The sequence below is a fragment of the Photinus pyralis genome, unplaced genomic scaffold (assembly GCF_008802855.1).
Source record: "Photinus pyralis isolate 1611_PpyrPB1 unplaced genomic scaffold, Ppyr1.3 Ppyr1.4_LG1, whole genome shotgun sequence".
In the NCBI taxonomy this organism is placed as follows: domain Eukaryota; kingdom Metazoa; phylum Arthropoda; class Insecta; order Coleoptera; family Lampyridae; genus Photinus; species Photinus pyralis.
The window spans coordinates 64,988,722-65,012,859 of NW_022170249.1; the positions used below are offsets into that span (position 1 = coordinate 64,988,722).

Sequence of the window (24,138 nt, forward strand, 5' to 3'; positions counted from 1 at the left end):
TACTCCAAAAAATTGGACTTCCATATCACTTGACCACTAGGCAAACTTCTTACCGTATTCCAATCGGTGTTAGTAGGACTAATGCTCAGGGCAAGAGAAGACTTCTTATGCATAACATAAGAACAAAACTATGAGAATCTTCAGTGACAGCAGGGCTACCCTGCAGGCACTTCGTCACTGTAAAATTACCTCTGGGTTGATTTCCATATGTAACCTTGAACCATGAACCTGAGGTTACTCTTGAGCATACTTTCTGGGCACTGCAAACTAAACAAGCACATACAGCGCTTTAGTCCAACTGAGATGATCCGTGTTGGGGGTCTCCTGGTCGGGAATGGTTACAATAAAAAGCATTATGCGGATCACTCTGTAATTGGCCACAAGTCCGTTGAGGGCCCAGAACAAGTGAGGGAAAATAAATAAATAAATTAGAGCCGCCTCCCCTTCCCACATCTTTAGGTTGATCTCACGTGTGGGATGGCTTGCGTGGCGTTGAGGGGTCGAACGACTCTAGTCAGGGTGGTAGTACAAAGTGCCCGAAATTGAGGTCTAGGTACCCCCCTATTGTAATCCAAAATTCAGATACATCAAAAAGCTTCTTTAAAAAATTTTGTTTTGTAGATATATTCTGTATTCAGGCAAAATTTTCACCCTGCATAATGACGACTGCCAAAATATAGAAGCAAGAACCAGAAGGACCACAAAGAAACTGTGGCGTGTACTGATAAATGGATTGAAGCAATGCAGGCAGAGGTACTAACATACAAGATATTAATCGATATGGTACTGTAGACAAAGTAAAAGACTGGGAATCAAGAGCTACTCACAAAGTGAAAGTGCGGACTGCGATCAAACCTGTAGTACTGTGGCAAAAAGTGGTACATCAGATCCCTAATCCGCGTTGCTGCGAATAAAAACATATCGGACGACACAATTTGATACCTATTTCCACTGCATTGCTTTACGGCGAACACGAAGAAGTGCTATGGTTTGTAGTCTTTGCCGCAGTTTATATGTTTTGAAACAAACTCCATGAAGGGCCTGGAACGAACGTTTCACGTCCTACACACAAAGCCTTTGAGATGGATGATGCTGAATACTTATTTGTGAAAAAAATTGGTGATATGAAGTCTTGTCAAGTTAGCACAAACCTTGTTTAAGACTTCTTGATAATAGAGATAAATAGAACAAAAAATTATGAAATAAACGTCTGTGGGAATGAATGAAATTAATGATTTGAACCATGCCATGCACATTGAATTGATGAACGTGTTTCTAGTTGTCAGATCTTAGATCCTGATGGATATACATTTTTCTGCAAGCCCAAAATTTAGTAGAAACCTTCTTTTCCTTATAGATCTGCAACAATTTTTTGCCTTGCTAAATTTTACAGGCAACATAATGGTCTTAGCCTTACATACTCTTTGCATTGATGGCTCTATCTCTGTTTCTGGTGGTTCCTTCCTACATTTTCTATAGTAGAATTGAGTTTGTGGTGGTCAGATCTTGGTGGCGAAAATTGAATTCTGGTCGATCTGCTGCAACTGTTGTCGTTTTTAAATTTTAAGGGAAAGGAAATCGTAGTAGTGTTGTCAGATTGTAAAGGATAAAATTTTTTTGGGGTCTAACGGTCTAAATGTACTAGAAATCATCTCTTTCAGGTCGATTGCGACAACTTTTGCTAATCTTTAAAGGGGTAGGAATGGGTTTAGCGTTACATACTTTTCTACCTAATGGCTTCTGATGGTCAGAATGACTGTAGACTCGTTAAAACGCCGATGCTGAAAGAAAACCTCCAATCAGGGAAGGAAAATAGTGAATAAGATTCAACAATGTCGTTTTTTCCATACAGAGGAACTGTTGGATTCCAGACCAGATTTAGCATACGATGTGAGTATTGTATCTTGAGGAATGGAAGATCCAACCAATATTGGCTGTTAAAAGGTCAATGAATTTTCCGCTATCTTCAAAGCACATTAGAGTTAAACCAACTCTACAAGTTTGAGGAAATTAGGAACGACTTAGACTATGATGCTGATGAAATAACATGCCTTTCAACATCATGCCATGCATTCAGGGATTAACGGTAAACGTCTGAGCCGAGAGAAATTATTGATATGACCACACATTCCAATGAGAGATGGTGATTATAGTAATTTTGGATGAAATGAAACGTCATGTAAAAAATATAGTACGTTTTTAAGTACTAGTTCACTTTAAGTGGAGTCTGTTGAATACGTATGGCCACACTTAGGTACGTATTTTTATTTCAATTTACTCCGCCTCCCTCACCCTTGAGGGCTGAACCCCACAGTTTGAGTAACGTTTGCTTATGTCTTCGTAAATTAATCGACAAAACATGTAGCACTATACTGTGTTTCTGTACTGCTGACCGGCGTATTACCTAAAGCAACAAAAATAACGGTGTCCTTCTTCTTTTAAAGTTCATCTTGAATGGCCCTGAATCAGTTTCCAGCTAAATTCACTTCCGGTTTGGAATAGTAGCGTTCGTTGCAATTTAGTATGCCATTAGTTATATTGTTTTACAGCTTTTGTGTAGGAAAGGGACATTTCTATCCAAAGACATCTAAATGTAGACCGGAAGCACCATGTAGGTAACATGGTCAACTAAGTACACATAGCATTCTTTTCACTAACGTTTACTAAGTAGTGTATTGTACATAATTCGATAGTCACTCTTACATAAAATTAAAATAAATTAACTATTACGAGATATAATTATATTAAATAATTTAAAACTCAACTAATTCTCACGGCATAACAATTAACAATCATTACCATTAAGGGAATCATTGCGTAAATAATAATATTCCAAAAAGCGATTCCGGTCTGGAATAAAATTATTTGGATTAATAACCTTTCATACACACACACCAACAGTTTAACTTTTAGTAACTTTTCAAGAGCTGTAAAATCATCTAAAAACTGCAACTAGTAAAGAAAACTCTCTTCGGCTATGCTCGTACATATATCACACAAGGAAAACAACGCAACGGTTTAATACCTAAAATAAATTATAGGGTGGCAACAATTGTCTCTGTTAAAATTGAAGGATTTGGTTGATCCAGTCTCTAAATTCACTTATTCGCGTGTAAACGCCAGGCTGGTTGGGTTCCGCACAACCGATACCCCACGAGATAACACCGGCTAGGAGAAATCGCTTGTCTTCCCGTTGTATTACCATGGGACCGCCCGAATCACCCTCGCACGAGTCGAAGCCTCCCTTTCGCCAGCCGGCACAAATGAAAATGTGGGGAATGTGCTCTATGTACCCCGCCGACCGGTACATCGACTCGCAAACTGTGTTATTGATTACCGGTACTGCGACTTGCTGCAAAACGCTGGGCAGCGGACCATCTGAAACAGCACACTTAGTGCCCGCCGAAAGTGATTTGCGACATACCTTCGTAGAGACGCCCCCAGCCGGTCACGTACGCCGTTCGGCCCACGAAGTTTTCATCGGTGTTCGGTACGCATACCGGAATAATGTTCGGTTGGAATTGGACCGGTTCGTAAAACCGAAGGAGGGCTAAGTCGTACTCGAAGGTGCGCGGATCGAATTGTGGGTGAGCGGCAACTATTTGCACTCTTCTTTCTTGGTGTATGTACGGTTCGCTGTCAGTGGAAAGATCGTGCTCGCCCAAACGTAGAAGTAGATCGCTAGGTGGTACGCTGCAAGAAAAATACGCTTAGTAAAATGATTCTTCTACCTATGGACTAATATAGGTTTATATCTAATGAAAAAACTTAGTTGCAAACTTTTATTACAGAAATTATCGAATAAATTGAGCTAACTGAACAGGTGTTTTGTGGGTGCCGTAGTGATCGCATGCCATTATACATAGCGCCATATTATAAAAAATTATCAATAATTTTTGCATTGTTTAAATAATATTAGTACACAATTAAGAAAGAAACAAATCCAACTTTACAACGTAGAGTAACCATAGAAGCACAATATTTCTACCAAACAAGCCATGCGAATTTATTTTCATGATTACCAGAAGCTCTCTGTCTGGCATCTTTAAAAGGAATGGTTCATTTCTACGTTTTTCAACTCTGCATGTTACTTCCATAATATTGCTTAGCTGCAGCTTATCATCCAGCTCGCTTATCCCTACGTCCGGCAGTGTGTGCATTTTTCTTTGAGCTTTACGACAGCATGCAGCTCTCTTTGTTTATTTTTGTCTATAGTCCAGGGAGCAGCGAATTCGGTTCTGGAGAGACACACATGAAGCTCCCGAGCGAATGACTGTGATTATCTGCATGCTATACAACGTTCTGAAAGGAACACCAAAGCAATATTTGGACAGCGCGAGGACCATCCCACTGAAACCAAAAGTTCTTTCGGTAGTGCTTTTCATCTAATTTTTTGTAATTCCTGGACAACCTGGACGTAATATAAGCTTGTTAAAAATTGTTTTCCGGTCGGGCCCTCTGCAACGCAATTTCAAAATGCCTAATTTTGTTATTGTTTCAAGACCAATCTATACTCCTGTAAATGAATGGCAACTATAGATAGATCACTCTAAATTTCCGAATTAGGCTTTCCTGCAGTCTTTCTAATTTGTAAGGTCTGGAGTAGTATAGAGCAACTTAGGACCTTCAGCGGGGGTATCTCTGTGGGTCACTCTGTAATCGGGCGAAAACTTTTTGAGGGTCCAGAACAAGAGAGACAGCTTGTAATACTGGATTGCTATGTACAGTCATTGACAAAAGTAATGCTTACCTATTAGGTGATCACTATTTTTGCCAATGACCATACGTTTCTACATCTTAAACAGGGTTGCGTTGTGCCCGACTAAATGGGGAGATACAGGGGACCACAACCAGAGATGGGCAGTATTCGATTTTGTAAATACTTTTTAGTATTCAAATCCTTTAAAGTATTCAAATACTTTGTAATTAAATACTTTTATGGAAGCAGTATTTGTTTTTGTAACTCAAATACTTCCACAAATATTTAGTATTCGAATACTTCGCAAAGTATTTGGATACTTCGTAAAGTATTCGAATACTTCGCAAGGTATTTGAATACTTTGAGAAGTATTCGAATACTTCGCATAGTATTTGAATAACCTTCCTTTTTTACCAAAAATCGACTGCACCAAAATTTCTCGGGAAAACACTTTTTCTTATTAATTTTGGTGCGTAGAATCCAAAACAATTCGTACTTTTTCGATCAGACTTCTCAATCAAAAGTTATAGACTAGAAACCAATTTCGAAAGAAAATTCAAAGGGCTGTAACTTTTGAACTAGTAGCCCAATCTTGGAACTGTTTGAAATTATGGATTCTACAGGCCACATTCTATAAGAAAATGTTTTTTTCCGGGTCGATCTGAGACAATTTTTTTTTCGGGCCTCAAAAAAAGGCAGTGTATAACCTTCCTTTTTTACCAAAATTCGACTGCACCAAAATTTCTCGGGAAAACACTTTTTCTTATTAATTTTGGTGCGTAGAATCCAAAACAATTCGTACGTTTTCGATTAGACCTCTCAATAAAAAGTTATGGACAAAAAAAAATTTCGAAAAAAAATTCAAAGGGCTGTAACTTTTGATCTAGTACCCAATCTTCAAACTGTTTGAAATTATGGCCTCTCGATCGATCTCGATCCCAGACCATTTTTTTTCCGGGCTCAAAAAAAGTCAGTACTTTTAAGTTATTCAAATATTTGAGAACAATTTAGAAATGTTTAGGGAAAGTTTCCATTGTCACAAAATCAAATATAAAAATCCGATACATCTGAATACCGAACTCGATAGTCTACGTAACTTAAAAACAATAGGGACCTTTCTTATATCCTTAAGACCATGTGTACCAATTTTCAAAGCGATCGCACGTTTCTAAACAAGTTATCATGCACACGGACAAACGGATGGTCAAAAATGGATCTGTTCCAAAATCGCTAGGATTAATTTCGGAAAGGCGTACGTATCATGTGCACGACGTACGATCGCTTTGAAAACTGGTACACGTATTCTTAAGGATATAACTGGTATAAGAAAGGTCCTGGTAGGTACCTCCTATATAATAATATAATAATAATACGCTTTTACTCCCCTTAAATTTGTATATAACAATAGAAATATAAAAAAAGCTTACCCCATACAAAGTATAACTTGATTTTTTAAGTAGTATTAAGCCTCTTATCTAGTATACTATTTTAAATTTTTAATGTATTTGAGTGACAAGTATTTGAATACTTTTTACTGTATTCGAATACTTTTCAAAGTAAGATAATGAAATACTTTTTAAAATATTCGAATACTTTTTATAGTATTCGAATACCTTTGATAGTATTAGAATACTTTTGAAAGTATTCGAATACCTTTGAAAGTATTCGAATACATCCTAAAGTATTTGAATACTTATTTTTTTAAGTATTTGAATACTTTTCAATGTATCTGTATCTAGTATTCGCTTGTGCTGGACGTAAAAGTATTTAGTATTCAAATACTTTTTGAAAGTATTCTGCCCAGTTCTGACCACAACAAACTTTTTCAAATACACAATCCCAAGAATTGCTTTTCGTTATTGTTTGTACCTAATTCATTCTTTAGTTAAGGTTGAAGTCATTAGGAAGAGACAGTCATCAACGTGTCATTTAGGATATCTCAGTATTCCAATAATAATAATTGTTTATTGTTTGTTCTTTGGGGTTTTCCATTATTTATAATGAATGATGGGAGGATTATTTATGGTGATCGCTTAAAATTATAGGATTATTGTTTTCAACAGTGGTCTTAAATGGTCAAGTAACTATACCAAATGCAGCGCCGAATCTGCAGGCATATCTTCACGATAATTCGAGTATATACTTATTATTAATGTGTAACCTTATTTATTTCAACAACTTTGAAGTGTAGTGTCCTATGAACTTAGAGAAACCTTGCATGCCAAATTTGTAACAATGCAGGTCTTTGTGCCGCCACCTACAAGACTTTTAACAAATAAGTACTTACTTGTCAACACAGTGGGCGGCCGTTATAGCCCAGTTTTCGTTCAATAAAGCTGCACCACATTTGTGTAAGTAAGTCGATGTTCTCCATTGTCTTAAAGAGATCTGCCAGGGCCACTTGCCAAACGTTGATCTTTCACCTCCAACTATTCTGGCTTCGGGATACATTCGTCTTCCACAAACTGTTGCCAATAAAAGAGTCGATGTAATCATTACCATTTTATACAAATTACACATTTATGGATTAACTTCGAAAATTCACTTGTTCATTCTACAGCGCGCGAGCTAATAACCTTCGTGTCTACACGGAGTGAAGTATAAATGTAGACTTGCTCTGAAATTTTTCTCGCAACATCAATTGATAGCCAGAAGGATTTATTTTACCTTGAAAGTTCATGGACCGAAACAAGAGTGTGATTTAAATTAATATAAACACGAAGATTATTTACGCGATGCTTCAAACTTACCATCAGTAAAATCGCTCATATTTACACCACCGGTTGTCTGTGGGACTTGGACAGGTAGCAATGGCAAGGTAGTCGAAAGCGTTTCCGTGGTAATTGCACTTGAACTTGTCACATTAGCGCTTTCTCCGATTGACGACATTTGAGAACTTGAACTTAACGTGGAGGTTTGTACTGGCATTGTACTACTTTCCAGTGTGTAATTGACTGTAACCGAGCTCGCTGTAGGTGTTAGGGTTGATAAACTGGGAATGAGTACCCATCCATCTGGAGTGGTCAGTGGTTTCCATCCTAAATATTCAAGATTTATCGGTTCTAATGCTTATTAGCTCACGCACTTACCCTGGGATATGTTTGAGGGTTTCGTTGTCTCTTCGCTAATTGTTGACCACGTGATTAGCGTGGCGCTGGTAGTTTGTTCGACTGTGGGAGGTGGTTGTAGAGGCTTGACCTGCTCAATTTCGTTGGTAGCTGGGTTTCCAACGACTGGAACCTCGTTGGGTTCGACCGTGGATGTTGTGTTCAGCTTTACAAGAATCGGTATCACAGCCTTTTCTGTCGTTGTGACGGCGCTTGGTGTTTTAGCACTGGTTGAGGTTGCTGGTGGTTTAGTTGTCGTTGCACTAGTGGATGGTTTAGTTAATTTGATAGTTGACGATGAAACTATAATCGGTTTCTTTGTAATTATAGGTTTAGTAATTAATTTCACAGGCTTCGTTGTTCGTGTGGTTGTAGGTGTCGTTGGTCTTGTTAGTTTGAAAGGTTTGGTCGTAGTTGATGCCGGCTTCGGGGTCGATGAGGGTTTCGGCCTCGGTTTTGTGGTGTAAGACGGTGGTTTTATTGTTGTCACTGTGGTTTTCGTTGGCTTGGCTGTTACGTTTAAAAGTGACGTTGTGTGTTTCTCAACTGTTTGAAATGTTGAGAGTTTGTAACTATCTTCTGATGTTCTGGTGAGATTCTCTTCTTTTAACGTTGTAGTAGTCAACACTGATGTCGTATTAGGCATCAAACTGGATTGTGAAGTTACTATAGGTGACGTAGTGGTCGAAGACACTATCAAAGAGCTCGTTGATCTTGTCATGGTTATGTTCCCGTCAAACAAAATTCCTTCAATTTTAGTTGTAGGGTGCTTTGTTGTACTTGAAATTCGACTAGGTGGTTCGCGGGCAGGAATAATGGCGGTATCGATAGAATTACCATCTTCGTGGGCTGGTCTAATGTGACAACAAGAACCAAAGTAAAAACCATCTATGCACGTTCCTAAATGGGTCCCGTTAGCTTTTAGACAGTCTATTGCGAACATGCATACCCCTCGTTCATTACTTTTTCTTGACACGCAGGGCAAATTTCGAATGTTTCGTCCTGTGCTTCCTGGAACAAAAAATTGTGCTTAGTGTCGTCAATTTTTTAATTTTTCTTTAATTAATATTGTTTTTTGCAACTGAAGGGGATTTCAGGTAAATTTGCGTAAATGGACAGTTCAGAAAAGAACTGTAAACATTTGGTGCACCGTTTCTCCACCACTGCCCTAACAATGCCGACGGCGGGGAGTGTAAACGGAGCTGGGCTGAGCTTATTACCTATGACGTACCAGCAATGGGGTTGCTTTTCAATTATACTGTTTATATTCATTGATTCCTAACGTTTGATTATCTAATCTTTAACAAAGAAAAATTATACATAAGGAATTTTTATTAGTATCGTTTACATGATTCACAGTGCTTAGGTTTTTAGTTTTTATGCCGATTAGAAGTAATGTTCCACTTTTTAGTAGGTATGTTTAGTAGAACACCGTCATTTCTATTAATTTTAGTTGTGAAAAGAATGGAAACAGCGAATCTAGTTTGAAAGTTAATACATTTCAATCAAATACGCATCCTTGTTTCGTCCCGGTGGAGTACACCTTTTCAAATATTTATCGAGAATGCTTTAGCACACACCTTCAAGAGAAACCAATTTCGAAAAAAAATTCAAAGGGCTGTAACTTTTGAACTAGTAGCCCAATCCTGGAACTGTTTGAAATTATGGATTCTACAGGCCACATTCTATAAGAAAATTTTTTTTCCGGGTCGATCTGAGACAATTTTTTTTTCGGGCTCAAAAAAAGGCAGTGTATAACCTTCCTTTTTTTACCAAAAATCGACTACACCAAAATTTCTCGGGAAAACATTTTTTCTTATTAATTTGGGTGCGTAGAATCCAAATCAATTCGTACTTTTTCGATCAGACTTCTCAATCAAAAGTTATAGACTAGAAACCAATTTCGAAAAAAAATTCAAAGGGCTGTAACTTTTGGACTAGTAGCCCAATCTTGGAACTGTTTGAAATTATGGATTCTACAGGCCACATTCTATAAGAAAATTTTTTTTCCGGGTCGATCTGAGACAATTTTTTTTTCGGGGCTCAAAAAAAGGCAGTGTATAACCTTCCTTTTTTACCAAAAATCGACTACACCAAAATTTCTCGGGAAAACACTTTTTCTTATTAATTTGGGTGCGTAGAATCCAAATCAATTCGTACTTTTTCGACCAGACTTCTCAATCAAAAGTTATAGACTAGAAACTAGTGATTTTAAATTACACGTTTTTTTTTAAGTGCGTAATATTACGTGTAAAATTACCAATTGTTTATGTTTTTTATGTATTTTATGTAAATTATGTAACTTACCATTTTTTTTTTAAAAAAACCGTAATTTTTCAGTAAAATTACCAGTAATTTATGTTTTTTATGTAATTTACAAATATTTTTGTAAAATTACTTGTCTTTTATGTTTTTCTATGTTTTTTTTCAATATTGTATAAACCTTTTTGAGTTTTGTGAGTGTTTGAAAATAAAAACACTTGTTAAATTATATATTTTGGTGTATTAAATAAAATACCCAAGCAGTAGGTATTTCGCCATCACGCGTCGTTTGGAGGAAGAAGTTCCAGATCGCGAATTAGAGGCTGTATCATCTTCATTAAACCTAACTAAATTCAACGGTGAACCGTTTACGTTGGTAGTACCGTTGATGGTCTGTGGTAGTACCGATCAAAATGTATCAAATAGGTATTACATTTATGTAACTTACAAAAATTACGGTTTTTTAAATTAAAAACGTAACTTACGTAAGTTTCATAAAAGACATAAATTACATAAAAAAACCGGCCTCTTGTAAGTTACGCGTAATATAACCGTTTTTTATGTAACTTACAAATCGTTATTTTACAATCCACATCACTACCTTCAATACATTCCAATCACAAACAATAATATTACTTAAATTGGATTATAGGAGACTCTGAAATCGATATTGTGCAAAACGTCCCCCTTTAACCTTAAATTGTTTGAGAGAACGTAGTTTTTATAAATCTGCAAAAACTATGCCTTATTTCCAAGAGAAGTGTAATAATTCAAGCCATTGTTACACAGAACGCGTTGTTTGAATTTGACCGCCCCCCCCCCCCCATATTAGACATTATTGTGCGAGATCTGGTACAAACAGGTATGTGCAATCATAGACTAAATTAATGATCATCACTATACTACACAGATAGATAATGTAATAACTTTCTCAGCACCTTTCTATGTATCCAAAAACTTGTGAAACTATATCAAAGGGGGTTGTATCATACAAAAACAGATTGTTGAGGAAAACGAGAATCATTAACTCTACTGCTTTAAATTTAGCTGTAGGTTATAATAATAATTGAAAAATATTAGGTATTTGAAGTATTTTGGGTATGGTGCATTAAGAACAGAATTTAATACGCTGCAAAAAATGGGGATCTCTTTTAAGAGGTATTAATATACAGGGTGTTTCATATAAAAAATAGTATTTTTGTTATTATCTGAAAAATTCGATGTTGTTTTGTTTTTTTAATTACAGATTCAGATTCAGGAGAACAAAATACACAATTTTGATGTTAACCGTCTTGGTCAAGAAATATATTGTGTAGTCTCATGAAGTACAAAATAAGTTTCTTGCTAACTATTGGTAAATTCGGTAATGTTTTAATTTTAGAACCATCGTGTTTTACTAAAATATCTAACATTTCTAATCTACGACGGTCCATTGTGACAGATTTAGCATGGCGATTGAATCATTACGGCTTTCAAAATGTTATTACGAATAATAATTTTAAGAAGACAAACAAGTCGTTCTTGATTTTCCCAGAAGTAGGGTACCAATAAGGTTTTGAACAATCTCTTAAACATCCGAAGGAACCTCAGAATCTAAATATTGATATTTTGAATTGTAATTTACGAAAACGTTTAGATAACTCAACGTGCGAATAAAATCGATTTGGATCGTCGCAGATTAAATTTTGAATGATACACATTCGATTATTGAAACTAATGTATCTAAAACCACTCGGCTACACATTATGGTGTTCATATCGAACTAGTATAATTAATTACTCTAAATGCACCTTCTTCCTCACTTTGTGACGAGACGTTCATTATCAATTTTCACTTGCAAATTTGAGGCAATTAAAAATTTCGTGAAGCTCGGATATCATTTTAAAATATTTATCTATAGTGATAATTGCGTAATCATTGACCATCACCTTTCTTATCATCGATTTGAACCCTCCTGATTTTCGCACACGAGCATTATTTTCTGTAAGAGACATACTGCACGTCATGATACCCGTTACGTTTCATAATAATTCAAAAGACACCGTGCCTGATGGTGGAAACGACCTTAATGTTGCTTCAATTTCATGAGAACGTCCTGTGAAAATTCACATTCAGAAATACCTCACCTTCGCTAGTCCTCTCCAGAACTAGGATAAATGGTGTTAGACGTAAATAGGTCCACGAGCACTTTTTCGAATAATAACGTCAGTCGTTTTTATTCAATTTTCTTAAATCATTGCATATAATCTACAATGCACGTTAAGAGTATAAAAGCCTTTCTACATTCGTCCCCTTCCGGTTCGGCTCTTTCTTTGCATTTGGTCGCAATATCTATATCAATAGATAATTTAACAATTTGATCGATGTTGATGTTTCCATTTTTATCAATAAACTCAATATTTTTATATAAACATTTTACATAGCAAAAGAACTCCTTCTCCTCAGCAAATTCCAAAAACTTCAATTTCTCGACGTGCCTTGAATTTACGTTTGATTCCGCTTTGCACTTTTCCACGTAAGGAGCGATAGTAGCCTCCCATGATTCAATAATATCTGGAGTAATCTGGTGAGATATAGGCATTTGTACTGGTAGTGCTCCATCTTTAATTACTCACCTTAACAGCTACACTGATGGAAACAAAAAACGCTAGTATCAAGAACTTCATGGTCGCTTCTTCAATTAATTTCTTTGAACATTTCTGTTGGTCTTTTATTCAAATTTGATAACCGTGTTACTGTTGCTCAATTATTTATGCAATGGCTATCTAATCAAATATTATACACGACAATTACAAAATCATCACATTTAATTGACGTATTATTATTTTTCGCTTTTCAAATATTGCACGAAATAAATTCTTGTAGGTTTGCTGTCACTGTCAGCACCTAGTTTTCAAGGGTCTTCTTGTTCTACAAATGAAATGGATTTTTCAAAAACTTTTAAAATTTGGTAGCAAGCGGGAAGCTAATTCACTCTAAAACTAAACTGTAACTTTGGCAGAATGTAAAGTTCTGGTAGGTGATTTTATGAGTAGAAACAAATTGAACGCTCGAAATATGCAACATGCACACATAGGGATAGGAAGTATGTCTCCATAAAACTATTTAGAAAAATCCTCAAGGATCGTCAAGAGGGAGGGGTGGTGGCATCATGGAAAAATTTCCTATGCCCGGTTTTAATAAACGATGATTAAGCTTAATCGGTGATTAAAAATATTAGAATGCTAGCCACCTCTTTCATTATACGCTCAGATGTTTACCATTCTAATGTTTTTAATCAGTGAGTAACCTTAACTATAGTTTGCGAAACTGGGCATTTAGAGTCCCGAACCTTAAAGTTGCCCTTTTAGTTTACAAAAAAACACGTTAGGTATACCAATCTGAGATATAAAGGTTTAAATTAAAAACTCGTGGGGGTAGGAGGATTTTGCTTTAATAGAATCTCATATGATATTGTATAAATTAATTGCATGCGGTGGTGCAAAAAATCAGTTTGAAATTGAATTAATATTCGAAAATGGACCTTTTCAGAAACCTAGGGATCGTGTATATTCGTCGATTCGTAATTTGTTTCTCATTTTGCATACAAATAAATACAATAAATTAAATCAAGAACTCAATCTATCTACCTAATTTTTTTTAACATTGGCAATGTTTATGTTTTCGTATATGGGTACAAAGTTACGAGTTTCTTTCAAGACGAAACGCCAACGGTGTCGCATCAGGTGACGATTATAACGTACTCTCGGCCCTAATCAGTGGGCTAAGAAAAAGTCGCGTATGTGTACTCCATATTTTGTAGTAAAATAAGATTAATTGAAACAGAAATGTACTAGTACTTAATCTCATAAATCATTTTCATGCCTACCATGTTCCGTTGCATCAACAATGCTTATTTTCGAAAGCGGCCCGAGTTTTCATCTGGGCAGAACTGAAAATACAGGTTGATCCTACATTTTTTTGAGTATGTACAGTGGCAAAATAAAAATGTCTCAGAAACTAGAGAAACATAGAGCCTTCGGGTAAAAAATTGTATAATAAAAGTGGCCAACAGAAATTGCTGGAAATTATTTTCTAGTGTGTAAAATAACCACTAGGGAGAGGAGTCATGACGAGAGTCATGATCAAATATAAAATTTTAATTTTCTCAGGATTTTATTTAATAAAGTGGTATCAAAGATAGCCGAGTTTCAATCTTGATTGATAGGTTAACATCTAAAAATATCCAATGTATAGGTAGCTTATACGTTAAAGGTGTGCCAGGCAACCATCATATTTCGGTGTCTTAAGGGGGGGGGGGGGGGCATGAATTATTTCCTGAGATGCGGTTTTTGACAGTAAACCGTGCATAACTTCTACATACGATAATCAATTGATCTCAGATTGATGCATACGCATGCCTTTAGTGGTGCCAAGTTAAACTTTTAAAAATTGGAGGGGGGGTTAACACACCTTCTACTACCCTTCCCGGGCGACTCTTTTTCGAAATAAGTGGGCGACGGAGCCTGTGGCGGGGGAACTCATGCTACTCTAATGAAAGGTTTCAACAAGAAATTAATTTCTACCAACTGTAGTCCTCCTCCTCCACCCCTTATCGTGGTTGGATATATTCCAAAGTGTGAGTTTTCCGCCCAATAAGATACAATTTAGTGTAAATTGCATAAATAGAAAAATATTGCAAATTCAGTGGTAAAAGGGTAAGTCAACAGACACCACAAAGTACTGAGGCTAAGCATGCCTAAGGGTGCACAAGAGTATTACCGCAATAAACGGTAAATGCGATTAGATCCAGTTTTCTACTGACGATAAGTTCGTATAAAATTAGTTACATTGATTGCTTATTCCTAATTAATGCCCCATCGTACGGTCTTCCACTATTGCCCGTACTTTCGCCTGTTTCGAGAAAGTTAAATTAATTGCCGGAGTACTGCGATTTAGGGCCAATAAACGGTTATATTCAAATCGCGAGCGGAAGAGATGATATTATGATAAACTTCGATTGGGGCGACTGCTCAATAATTGTCCTCCGGTTTTAGATAGAGAAAGAAGCTTGTTATGTAACGGTGCATGCATTCCATCTAAAACAGCTGACTCCCGCTCTCTCTATTTCTTCTTGTTTACGTCACCAATCCCGTTACCTTGACCCAGTGGAAGCACTACTCGAATAGCCTTTACTTCGGTCAGTTTTGAAAAATACGGAATGCATTTGGTATGCATGTAGCGTTTCGAGATTTTTTCGCAAATATGTAAATGAAGAATATTAACTGATAACTGTTAAACGCTTCCCTATTAGATTGATGAATGTAAAAGATTTCACTTTTTAAGTAACTTATTCACGAATCCACCCAATCAAAATTTCACCTCCTTTTGTTACTTGGAGTCAGATTAGCATGTATTTTTCAATTTTCTCAGTGGAGTGAAGAGGTGTTACTTTTTCGGTTATGTTGACATTAGACTCGTACTGTTTCAAGTAACGGGACGTCGAAATTGTAAATGACACCGATTTAATTGAAGATGTCTTGGACCACGCTACTTGTCCAAAAGCAATTCTAGAACTAAAATCCGATTCAAAAATTTTGCCCTGGCCTCCCATGTACCATCTAAATAAAACTGAGGGTGAAAAACTACTATTCAACTGGTCCTAGAATCTTCCAATAAAACAATGGGAGAGTTGGATTTGCCATGAAACACGAAGGAAAGGAAAACGACAGACATTTATATTTTGCTGAGCGCTCTTTTTCAATCAAAGCATATTACTGCATCGGAAAACGAAGGTTGTAGTACCTAAACCTATAAATACTGCCTTGAACGAAAGCTTTTTTACAGCGATTCGCTGAATTTTATATCCTTCGAGGGTTTGTCCTTCTCTAAACGCGCAATCTCTAATTTGAAAATACTCTGGAGTATAATCACAGTTTATTGTTTAGCAGATTGAATTCTACAAATTTTTCGCTTCGTTTTATCTCGACAGATTATTTGATGTGGTTTTCATTACGTTCGTTTAAATTTAACAAAAGGAACGAAATAAATTGAATTCGTCTTTCAAGCGGTTTTTCTCGGAAAGGCGCCCGAAATGATGAACTGACATTTGGTTTGGGATGAAATTAACACGGCAAATAGATGACTAAGTAAATTGTTACCGTGTGACATTTTAATTACCTAGTCATAATGATTATGCAAGCCGCAGGGCTTATAAATATGTCTCCTAAGAATACAAAAATAAGCTTGTTAATCTAAAAATAAGCGAAAAAGGTATCGAAATACCAAGAACGATTCTTGAAACCCATCCCTAGGGTACGTAACGACGTAACGTACAAATCCATGTACTTTACGGAAATGAATTATGTACGTTAAAGTTTATACTCTTCTAGTAGCCCATGGCGTCTGGATAGACGTAACCTTGTTGGGGGTTCCGCGGGGGTTGGGGAGCTAGAAGGACCAATTTACACTCTTCTGACAGAGTCTGATTAAAACAATAAATCAGAGTTCACGTCCCAGGATATCTCTTAACCTATGTCACAGGTCGCCGGGTGTCAACAACACACCAAACCACGCAAGCTCATCTCCGGCGCTGAGCAGAAGAGACTAGAAAGAAGGCAAGGTTGGCCCAAAAAGATCAAACTGCTCCAACCTCCCAACATCCCCTCCCGTGATACAACCCTGATCAAGAGACAGGTTTCTAGAGCTAACTTCGGTCAGGCGGACAAACGGGTAGGCGGAGAGAAAAAGAGACAGAGGTCGGATAACTCAACACCGACCCAACCGCCAAGAGCAGACCACAGCTCCAACCAAAGGCGGGTGTCAGCAAGGCTGGAGCACCGCGCAGTAGCTACAAGAAAGCTGCCGAAAGGAGTTGCCTTGTAGTTGCAAAGTAGCGATGATAGATACCAATAACCCTCTGGGTAGGCTAGTAGTCCGGGGAATAGAGACTGAAAATGGACCATTTCCTGCAAAACGAGAAGTAGTTACAATTTTGCATGTCATGTAGGAATACCTGGTGGTTAAGAATCCAAGTTTTCGACCTCCCACCCCTTGTGCTTCCCCCGTACCACCCCTAAAACCAAAGAAATTTGGTTGGTTTTTTAGTTTTTCAATCATATCTTTTTATAAGTTCACTTTACAAAAAAATATTGTTATTAGAAATTTTAGAACATCAAATTTTACATAAATTTGTCATATACTTTTTTTTTCGTAAATTTTTTATTTCAAAAGATATAGAGTTTCAAAGTTGTTTTTATTTTGAAGATTCCGAAATTTCTATGTATGTACATATTTTAACGAAATTGTATGTTATCTCTATAATCATAAGATTTATATGAGAAAATAACTCGATTATGAAGTTATGGTGCTATTAATTTCGGTACTTTGCACCCCTATCAAAGGGGATGATAGCGCTTCAACCCCTTGGTCGTAGTAGGTATTTGAATTACTGTGTGATTATGGCGCTTTCGAATACAATTATCAAATAAGAAAAGTGGCCTTACTTCATTTTAACCCCTTCCATTTCTTACAAAAAGTATACTAGTAATTGTTCAACTATCAAAGATTATATCGCTTTCGAACACAATATACAAATCATTATTTTATATGAACATGAATAGTAAACATTTTTTATTTGCAATGTGTATTCAGAAATGTCATTATCTAAGTGTAATCGAGCAATCAACAACCGAGGATTAAACCACTCATTTCAGTTGGGGGTGGAAAGAGTTAAACCGGAACGAGAATATTAACAAAATATAAGTAATAAGCGTTGTACTTACTCTCTGACTAACTTATCAATCGCCACAAGGGGTTGAAATATTCATTCCCTCCGGGGGGTGGGGGGAGGGGGTGAGAGAGAGAAGCTGAACTGAAGTGAAACAATGTTTTTTATTTCAAACGTATATTAGAAAGCCCTACAATCACAGTGATTCAAATATCCCCACTAGCAAGGGTTGAAAGTTGAATTATTATGCATCCCCTTTGGTAAGAGTGCAGAGTAGGGAGATTTATATCACGATAAATTCAAGATATCTTCTCATAAAACTCTTAATTATAGAGATAAAGATTAAATTTTGGTTAAAACATCTATATAGAAATTTCATAATTCTTAAAAATATAAGCAACTTTGAAGCTCTATATCTTTTTTAATAAACATTTCACATCCTGGTCGGACATGGTTATGATTAGAGCCGCCCCCCCGGCCCGAATTTGAGGCCAGAGTACGCGAGGACTCCGTCCATCCTCCTATGTTATATGGCAATCTAGAATCCAGAAAAAGCTCGCCCTATGAAGGTTCTGAAGTGTTTTTGGAAGCTATTAAGGAATTTTAAACATTATTTCAAGACTGAAATATCATAGAAAAGAACCTTCTGGAATGCTCTTGGTAGCTTTTGCGACTGGTTTTAAACGGAATACCATTAATACGGTACTTTCTTCAAGTATTGAAGCTCTGAAGTACTTTAATTCAATTTGCTTAGCAGATTATGTTTAATTATCAAGAACTACATTTAGAATTACTTGACAAGTACGTAACGTTTGCGTGAAAATAGAAAGTACCTATATACACATGCACAAATTTTCCCCTCGCTATAGGATATACATGCAGGGAAAGCCGAATCAAAGCGACATGACCAACATATAGTAATCACTAATCATTGAACAAGGATCTTTATTATTCAGTAGCATAACCTGATAATATCTGTTAGTCTGCTTCGATGTTTAGATCTAAGCCCTAGAGTGTCACGATCGATTTAAATCAGTAGGGCAGCCTACATGACATTCCAAACAGTGAACTGTTTCGATTTCCAACAGTATACCTGCAGTGGAAGAATTTTACCAGTTTTTAGCACGACTTTCTTAGAACGAACACTTTATGCAAACATTAAAGTTTATTCGTAATCGCGAGAGCTGAACCAAACCCGAAAATCTCTTTATTATAATAATTATAATAACATCTCTGTATCTCGCTATTATTAATAGCAATAACGTTTTAGTACCACAAATTATTAAAAAAAAGTTATAATTGAATTTCCAAGTATCTTGGTAATTGAACGAGTTTTGGGAATAAATTTGTAATGGTGCGCAATTTATTCTTAAAAAGAGCAATGTAATCCCTTCATAATCTTTATGTTTTGTATGCTAAACCATGGCTTTTATGAAACCTTCGATGCGCTCACGACTTAATCCCAATAATGCTGATGGAATACTAATAAGTAGATGTAATATAATAGGTTCAAGGTGAATCGGAATTTATCTTATAATAAATTTCGTGTTAGACGTATCAGAAGACCATACTGACCTACTAATCTAGCGCCATAAAACGGAATTTCTTTATTTATTTCGGCATTCCGTATTGAGTAAGACGATAAATATTTGACTTTCTTTTATAGCTGTAAATTTTCCTCGACGAATTATGCCGTTTCCATTTACAGTTCTCTAAAATATTTACCTTCGCGATCTACGTATTTTTTACAATTACGGAAGAGTAAAACTACATCATCGCAAATTGTTGCATTTTTAAATGAAATACTTAGAATGTGTAAAATGACAAGTTCAGATAGTAAAAATTCCATGAATTTAAAATTTCTTATTACTTCTGTAAAAAGGAAAAGGAAGTATTCGCTGGAGAGAAAATCTTATTAAAATTATCTCAAAGGCGCTGCGTGTAACTACATTTTTTATTGCGGATTACATTCGGATTGGAATTTTTTTTTAAACATGAGTTTAGCTTACGCCAATATATCATTTGAATGTCTGAAGCTTGGAACGAGGAAGAGTATACGTGGTAAAATACTTGCAATCCTTGCATCGAGTCCTATATTTTATAGAAAATTAAATTTGACGATTCTCACTATCTGACTCATTTAATACATTGTGTCTCGCGCTGCTTCATACCAAAGAAGTTGGGCTTAAACAGGCGAATATTTGCGAGTCTCTGCTCTGATCCAATTGGCTTGTAGGTTCTGTGCCTTCTGTTTTCACCTGCAGGTGGCGTATAAAACTATTTGAAACTAAAAGTCCTCGATTTTGGGATTTCCATTTTAGGCTTCTCGTTTCAGGCTAATGGGCTTGAAGCTTTATGCGTTGATTTTTGCTGGTTTCATGCTATAATGACCTTTAGTGCAAGTTTTCGCAGGTTTAATTTTGAATTTAAATTTTAGGACGTTCAAGTTTCTGTCTTTGTTCACATTGCCTGCGGTTTAGTTTAAAATTCGCACATCTCTTTATTATTACTTGCGATAGCCTCAAAGTTTTACTTCTCAAGCCACAGGTTTCAGACTTTAGGCAGTCATTTTAGGCATCGCGTTCCAGACAAATAAGGGTGGAAGGCTTCCAGGCCGATTGTACTTATAGTACCACCGATGGGCTTCATTCTCCAAGCTTTTACTCGAGGATCATTACTCTTCTAGACATATTGTCAGTGGCGCAATCAGAAATTTGCTTTGGGAGGTGCTAGAATTACGAGTTGTCTTAGTACCAAACCTTTGGCGGGTGAGGGGGGGAGGGGGGGTGAAAGAAGTAAAGAAGTAGTACAAAACTCAACCTTTTATTTTGACTTAATACAATGCATTAATAACAATCGAATTTAGCTTGTCGTTGGCAACCCTGACGCTAAGACAACCGGAACATCGAATTCGTTTCATTTGTCCACTTCTATTCTATGTGTAAGAAACTTATTCTCTTTAGAATTTTGGGGGGTGCTTTAGCCCCAAAGCACCCCCCCTTGGTTGCGCCACTGCATATTGTAATAATACTCCAAGCCTGAAAGTGAACATTTAAAATGGGAAACGTGAAATTGAGTAAAAAATGTGCCAAATCGATAATTTTTTATGATACGTTCTTTCGTAAATACACCGAGATCCAAGGTGTTGCAAGATTAATTTTTTACATTCTTGTCCCTCGCAATTTAAATATACTCTAATTTAAGTAACATTGTTACGCCATCTATGTATTTCCTTTGTAAGCCCGTTTGTTAAGATGTAAATTATTTCTATGGTAGATTTGTTATTCTTTATTGAGCCACCCTCGATTGTTGCAATAATTCTTGCTTATGTTGTACTTCTACTAGGATCTCTTACCTTGTTCCCCCTTTTGGTACGTATTCTCTCTCCCAATTTTACATTTACCAAAGACTAAGTGGTGCCTATCCGGTTTACTATTACTACATTTCCTTTTTGCTTCGTTTTGGCTTTTGTACGAGAACCCCGTTAGTCACTTCGCCTCATTTCTATTTTGCCTGAGCTTACCGTGTTCTTGTCTACTCATAATTTTGTTACGTAACCACTCTAAACCGTTCGCTCCTTAATACAAAATGTGGATTACTATTTGAAAAAACACTGGTATGACGTCAGGGCACTAAACACTCATGTATTCAAAAAAAGTTTTTGATAGTTTTACATCATGTATCCTTTCGAATAGCTGAATCAAAATTTTGCGTGGTATTTGAGAAAAAAATTGTATGAATAAGTCACGGTGCTAAAAACTCAAATATAAAAAAAAACGTTTTTGACAGTCTTACATCCTAACCAGTAACCATTTTACTTTTGCCAACAAAATATATTTAAATTTTTTAATTTGATATTTTTTCCCCTCAGTTTTTTTTGAAAACTATATTTTTAATTTCCGTATGCCTAATATACGTATCCAAAATATGAACAAAATCTGCTGAGCCGTTACCTCGAAAAATCACCAACGTACGTACATAAAAAAGGACATACGTATAGATGGGCAACAATTTTCTTCTTGAAAGATTGCTTCAAATGATCTAAAATGTCGACATTTGATAAAATCTTAACATGTACAAAAAACGTTGATTGCTATAGCCACTTAGTTCGAGCTAGGAAGCTAAAAAATTTTGGAGACGTTTATATAATTTTTTTTGCTTTTTTCTTCCGATTCTCTCTACTAATCATCACTTACAATAAAGGTGTCTAACATCGTGTTTTCCGAATTAGATGACGAAATAAACTTTGCGATTCTTTGTGACTAATGTAATATTGAGAAAACCTAAAAATGTACTTTAAGCAACTAAAACTTCGCCCTTACCTAACACCACCTTATCTATTTCAAATGAACAATTAAACTCTAATAGAAAATGCGTATTGGCTGTTAAGCTTGCACACATTAAAAACTTAATCTAATTCGCACCGTTGAACAATCTAAACCTGCCCAATAATATCAGAATACTAGAGTACTCTCTAATTAAGTTTTAATTCATTATTTTAAATTCATAATCACACGGTTAAATTAAAATGCTACTAATATGAATTAATTTTCTATTGGGGATGCTTGGGGTAGTTTTCTACTAGAAAGGATTAAGTTAAATCGTGTTTGATTACCAACAGGAATAATAATATTGAAAAACGGCCAAACGGCACATTTTTTTTGTTTTATGGTAGAAGTACTTTTTCTGGTCGTCTTCAGTTAAATTTCACGCCTTTAATTATAATTACCTACCGCAATTTTTCTTCTGGTACGTGTTCAACCACAACAACAAATGGGGGTCACGGAAACGATGCATTAAACCTTGGTCATCTCCTAATTGCATCTTGAAATTAAATTATATTATAAGTTCACAATTTTCACAGATGAATAACAAACCATGAAAGCCAGGACTCATCAAATTTATTATTTATTTTATTTTAATGAAAAAGGCCAGAATTGAACCAAAAACCAAAGAAAATTATGTTTATCAAGAAAATCACTTGTTTTAAGACCACTAAAATCAGTTAATTTAAATAATTCGTCGCAGTTCGAGCCTAATGTTAATCTAGTTCCAAATATTTTCATTAATAAGGTGACAACACTAATATAAATGAACGGAAAAAAATATTAATCGTACAATTTCTTGTTTTTAGATCACTGAAATCAGCAAATTTAAATTAAGCGCTTGACAGTTGGAGCCTTACGTCGCATTTCTAATCTGTGGTGTCAAACTAATTTGACAAGTTTTAAATAAAAAGATCACAATTCAACCACAAATAAATATAACGGCTTCAAAAAATATACGAATAAATAAATGTCTGTTTCCAAAGCCACTGAAGTCAATAGATTCAAATTAAAGGCTTAATGCGGAAATTGATCTCAAGTTTTGTCTCACAATTCGAAACTGATATATCATGCTAAGTCGGCAATGAGAGATTCACATTTGAACCAGTAACTATACTAAAAAATACATTATTAAAAACATTTCTTGTTTTAACCACTGAATCTATAAATCCAAATGCTGGAGTGATGACTGATGAGTAGGGATGTCGAATTTCCCATATTTTAACGAAATGATTTCCAATTCGACCAAAAACTAATATCCCACCAAAAGCTCTTGTTTTAGGACCACTTATTCACATATTCAATCAGTTTAAAAGAACGGCTAGCAAAATTATCATTAGGAATGTCGAGTTTGATGTTGCAATTCGAGTCTGGTGTGAAGCTCACTTTGACCTATTTTAGAAAAAAGTGGGGCTCGTTTACTTGTCCCCTCCCTCTCTCTACTTGGAGATTTGAGCCACTTTGTTGTAAAGCGATGCGCATCCATCGGCCACCGCTAATACCTTCCGGCATAATCGTTTTTTTTTATAGAAATCCGAAAATACATTTGGGGTGCGTCAAGTATACATTGCCCCCTCCTCCTGTTATTTTGTTACTGGTATGAATGCCACCTGGTACATCTGGTTATGAGCTCATTTGTGCCACTTGGATTGAAACTAGCGCCATAACAAATTTTCAAAAAGTGAGGGGAGGGAAACTTAACGTTTCCAAAAGCTACTTTTATCATGCTTCTATACTAGATTGTACTCGTAGGTATGCGCTAAAATGCGCCGTAGCCATTCTTGTTTTTGTGGTTATCCTTAAATATATTTGGGAGGGGCCAAGTGAACATATCCTCCCACCTCATAACGAATTTTGGTACCGGTATCTATGCTAACCGATATGCGACCAAAAGGGATAATTGACATTGTCGACTGTGGCACGTAATGCTAATATATCCTTTCGCGTAATTTTGTAAACGCCTACTTTGCGAACACACTGTATGTACACACTAATGTGATAATGTTTATAATTTTTTTTATATAATTAGAGCAATTA

At 36.0% G+C, this 24,138-nt stretch overlaps 2 protein-coding genes across 3 annotated transcripts in view; both read right to left on the bottom strand.

The window, feature by feature from the left end:
• Window positions 1-2,739: 2,739 nt before the first annotated feature.
• The window catches only part of LOC116160134 (serine proteinase stubble), a 43,352-nt gene continuing 21,953 nt past the window's right edge, over window positions 2,740-24,138 (bottom strand). Inside the window, exons 1-6 of one of the 2 annotated variants that reach the window (XM_031473272.1) lie at window positions 8,756-8,817; window positions 7,789-8,706; window positions 7,450-7,737; window positions 6,987-7,164; window positions 3,425-3,693; window positions 2,741-3,378 (exon numbers count right to left, since the gene is read on the bottom strand). In XM_031473272.1, coding sequence (XP_031329132.1) covers window positions 3,062-3,378; window positions 3,425-3,693; window positions 6,987-7,164; window positions 7,450-7,737; window positions 7,789-8,527 — 1,791 coding nt within the window. In that variant the 5' untranslated portion in view covers window positions 8,528-8,706; window positions 8,756-8,817 and the 3' untranslated portion in view covers window positions 2,741-3,061. Of the gene's footprint in view, window positions 3,379-3,424; window positions 3,694-6,986; window positions 7,165-7,449; window positions 7,738-7,788; window positions 8,818-24,138 lie in introns of those variants that run through there. The other variant, XM_031473271.1, reaches the window with a different exon arrangement.
• On the bottom strand, window positions 12,273-12,804 carry LOC116160135 (general odorant-binding protein 83a-like). The gene is made up of 2 exons (XM_031473273.1): window positions 12,684-12,804; window positions 12,273-12,631 (listed from the first exon to the last, which is right to left on the bottom strand). The coding sequence occupies exons 1-2, from the start codon at window positions 12,732-12,734 to the stop codon at window positions 12,302-12,304; spliced, it is 381 nt and encodes a 126-aa protein (XP_031329133.1). The 5' UTR covers window positions 12,735-12,804; the 3' UTR covers window positions 12,273-12,301.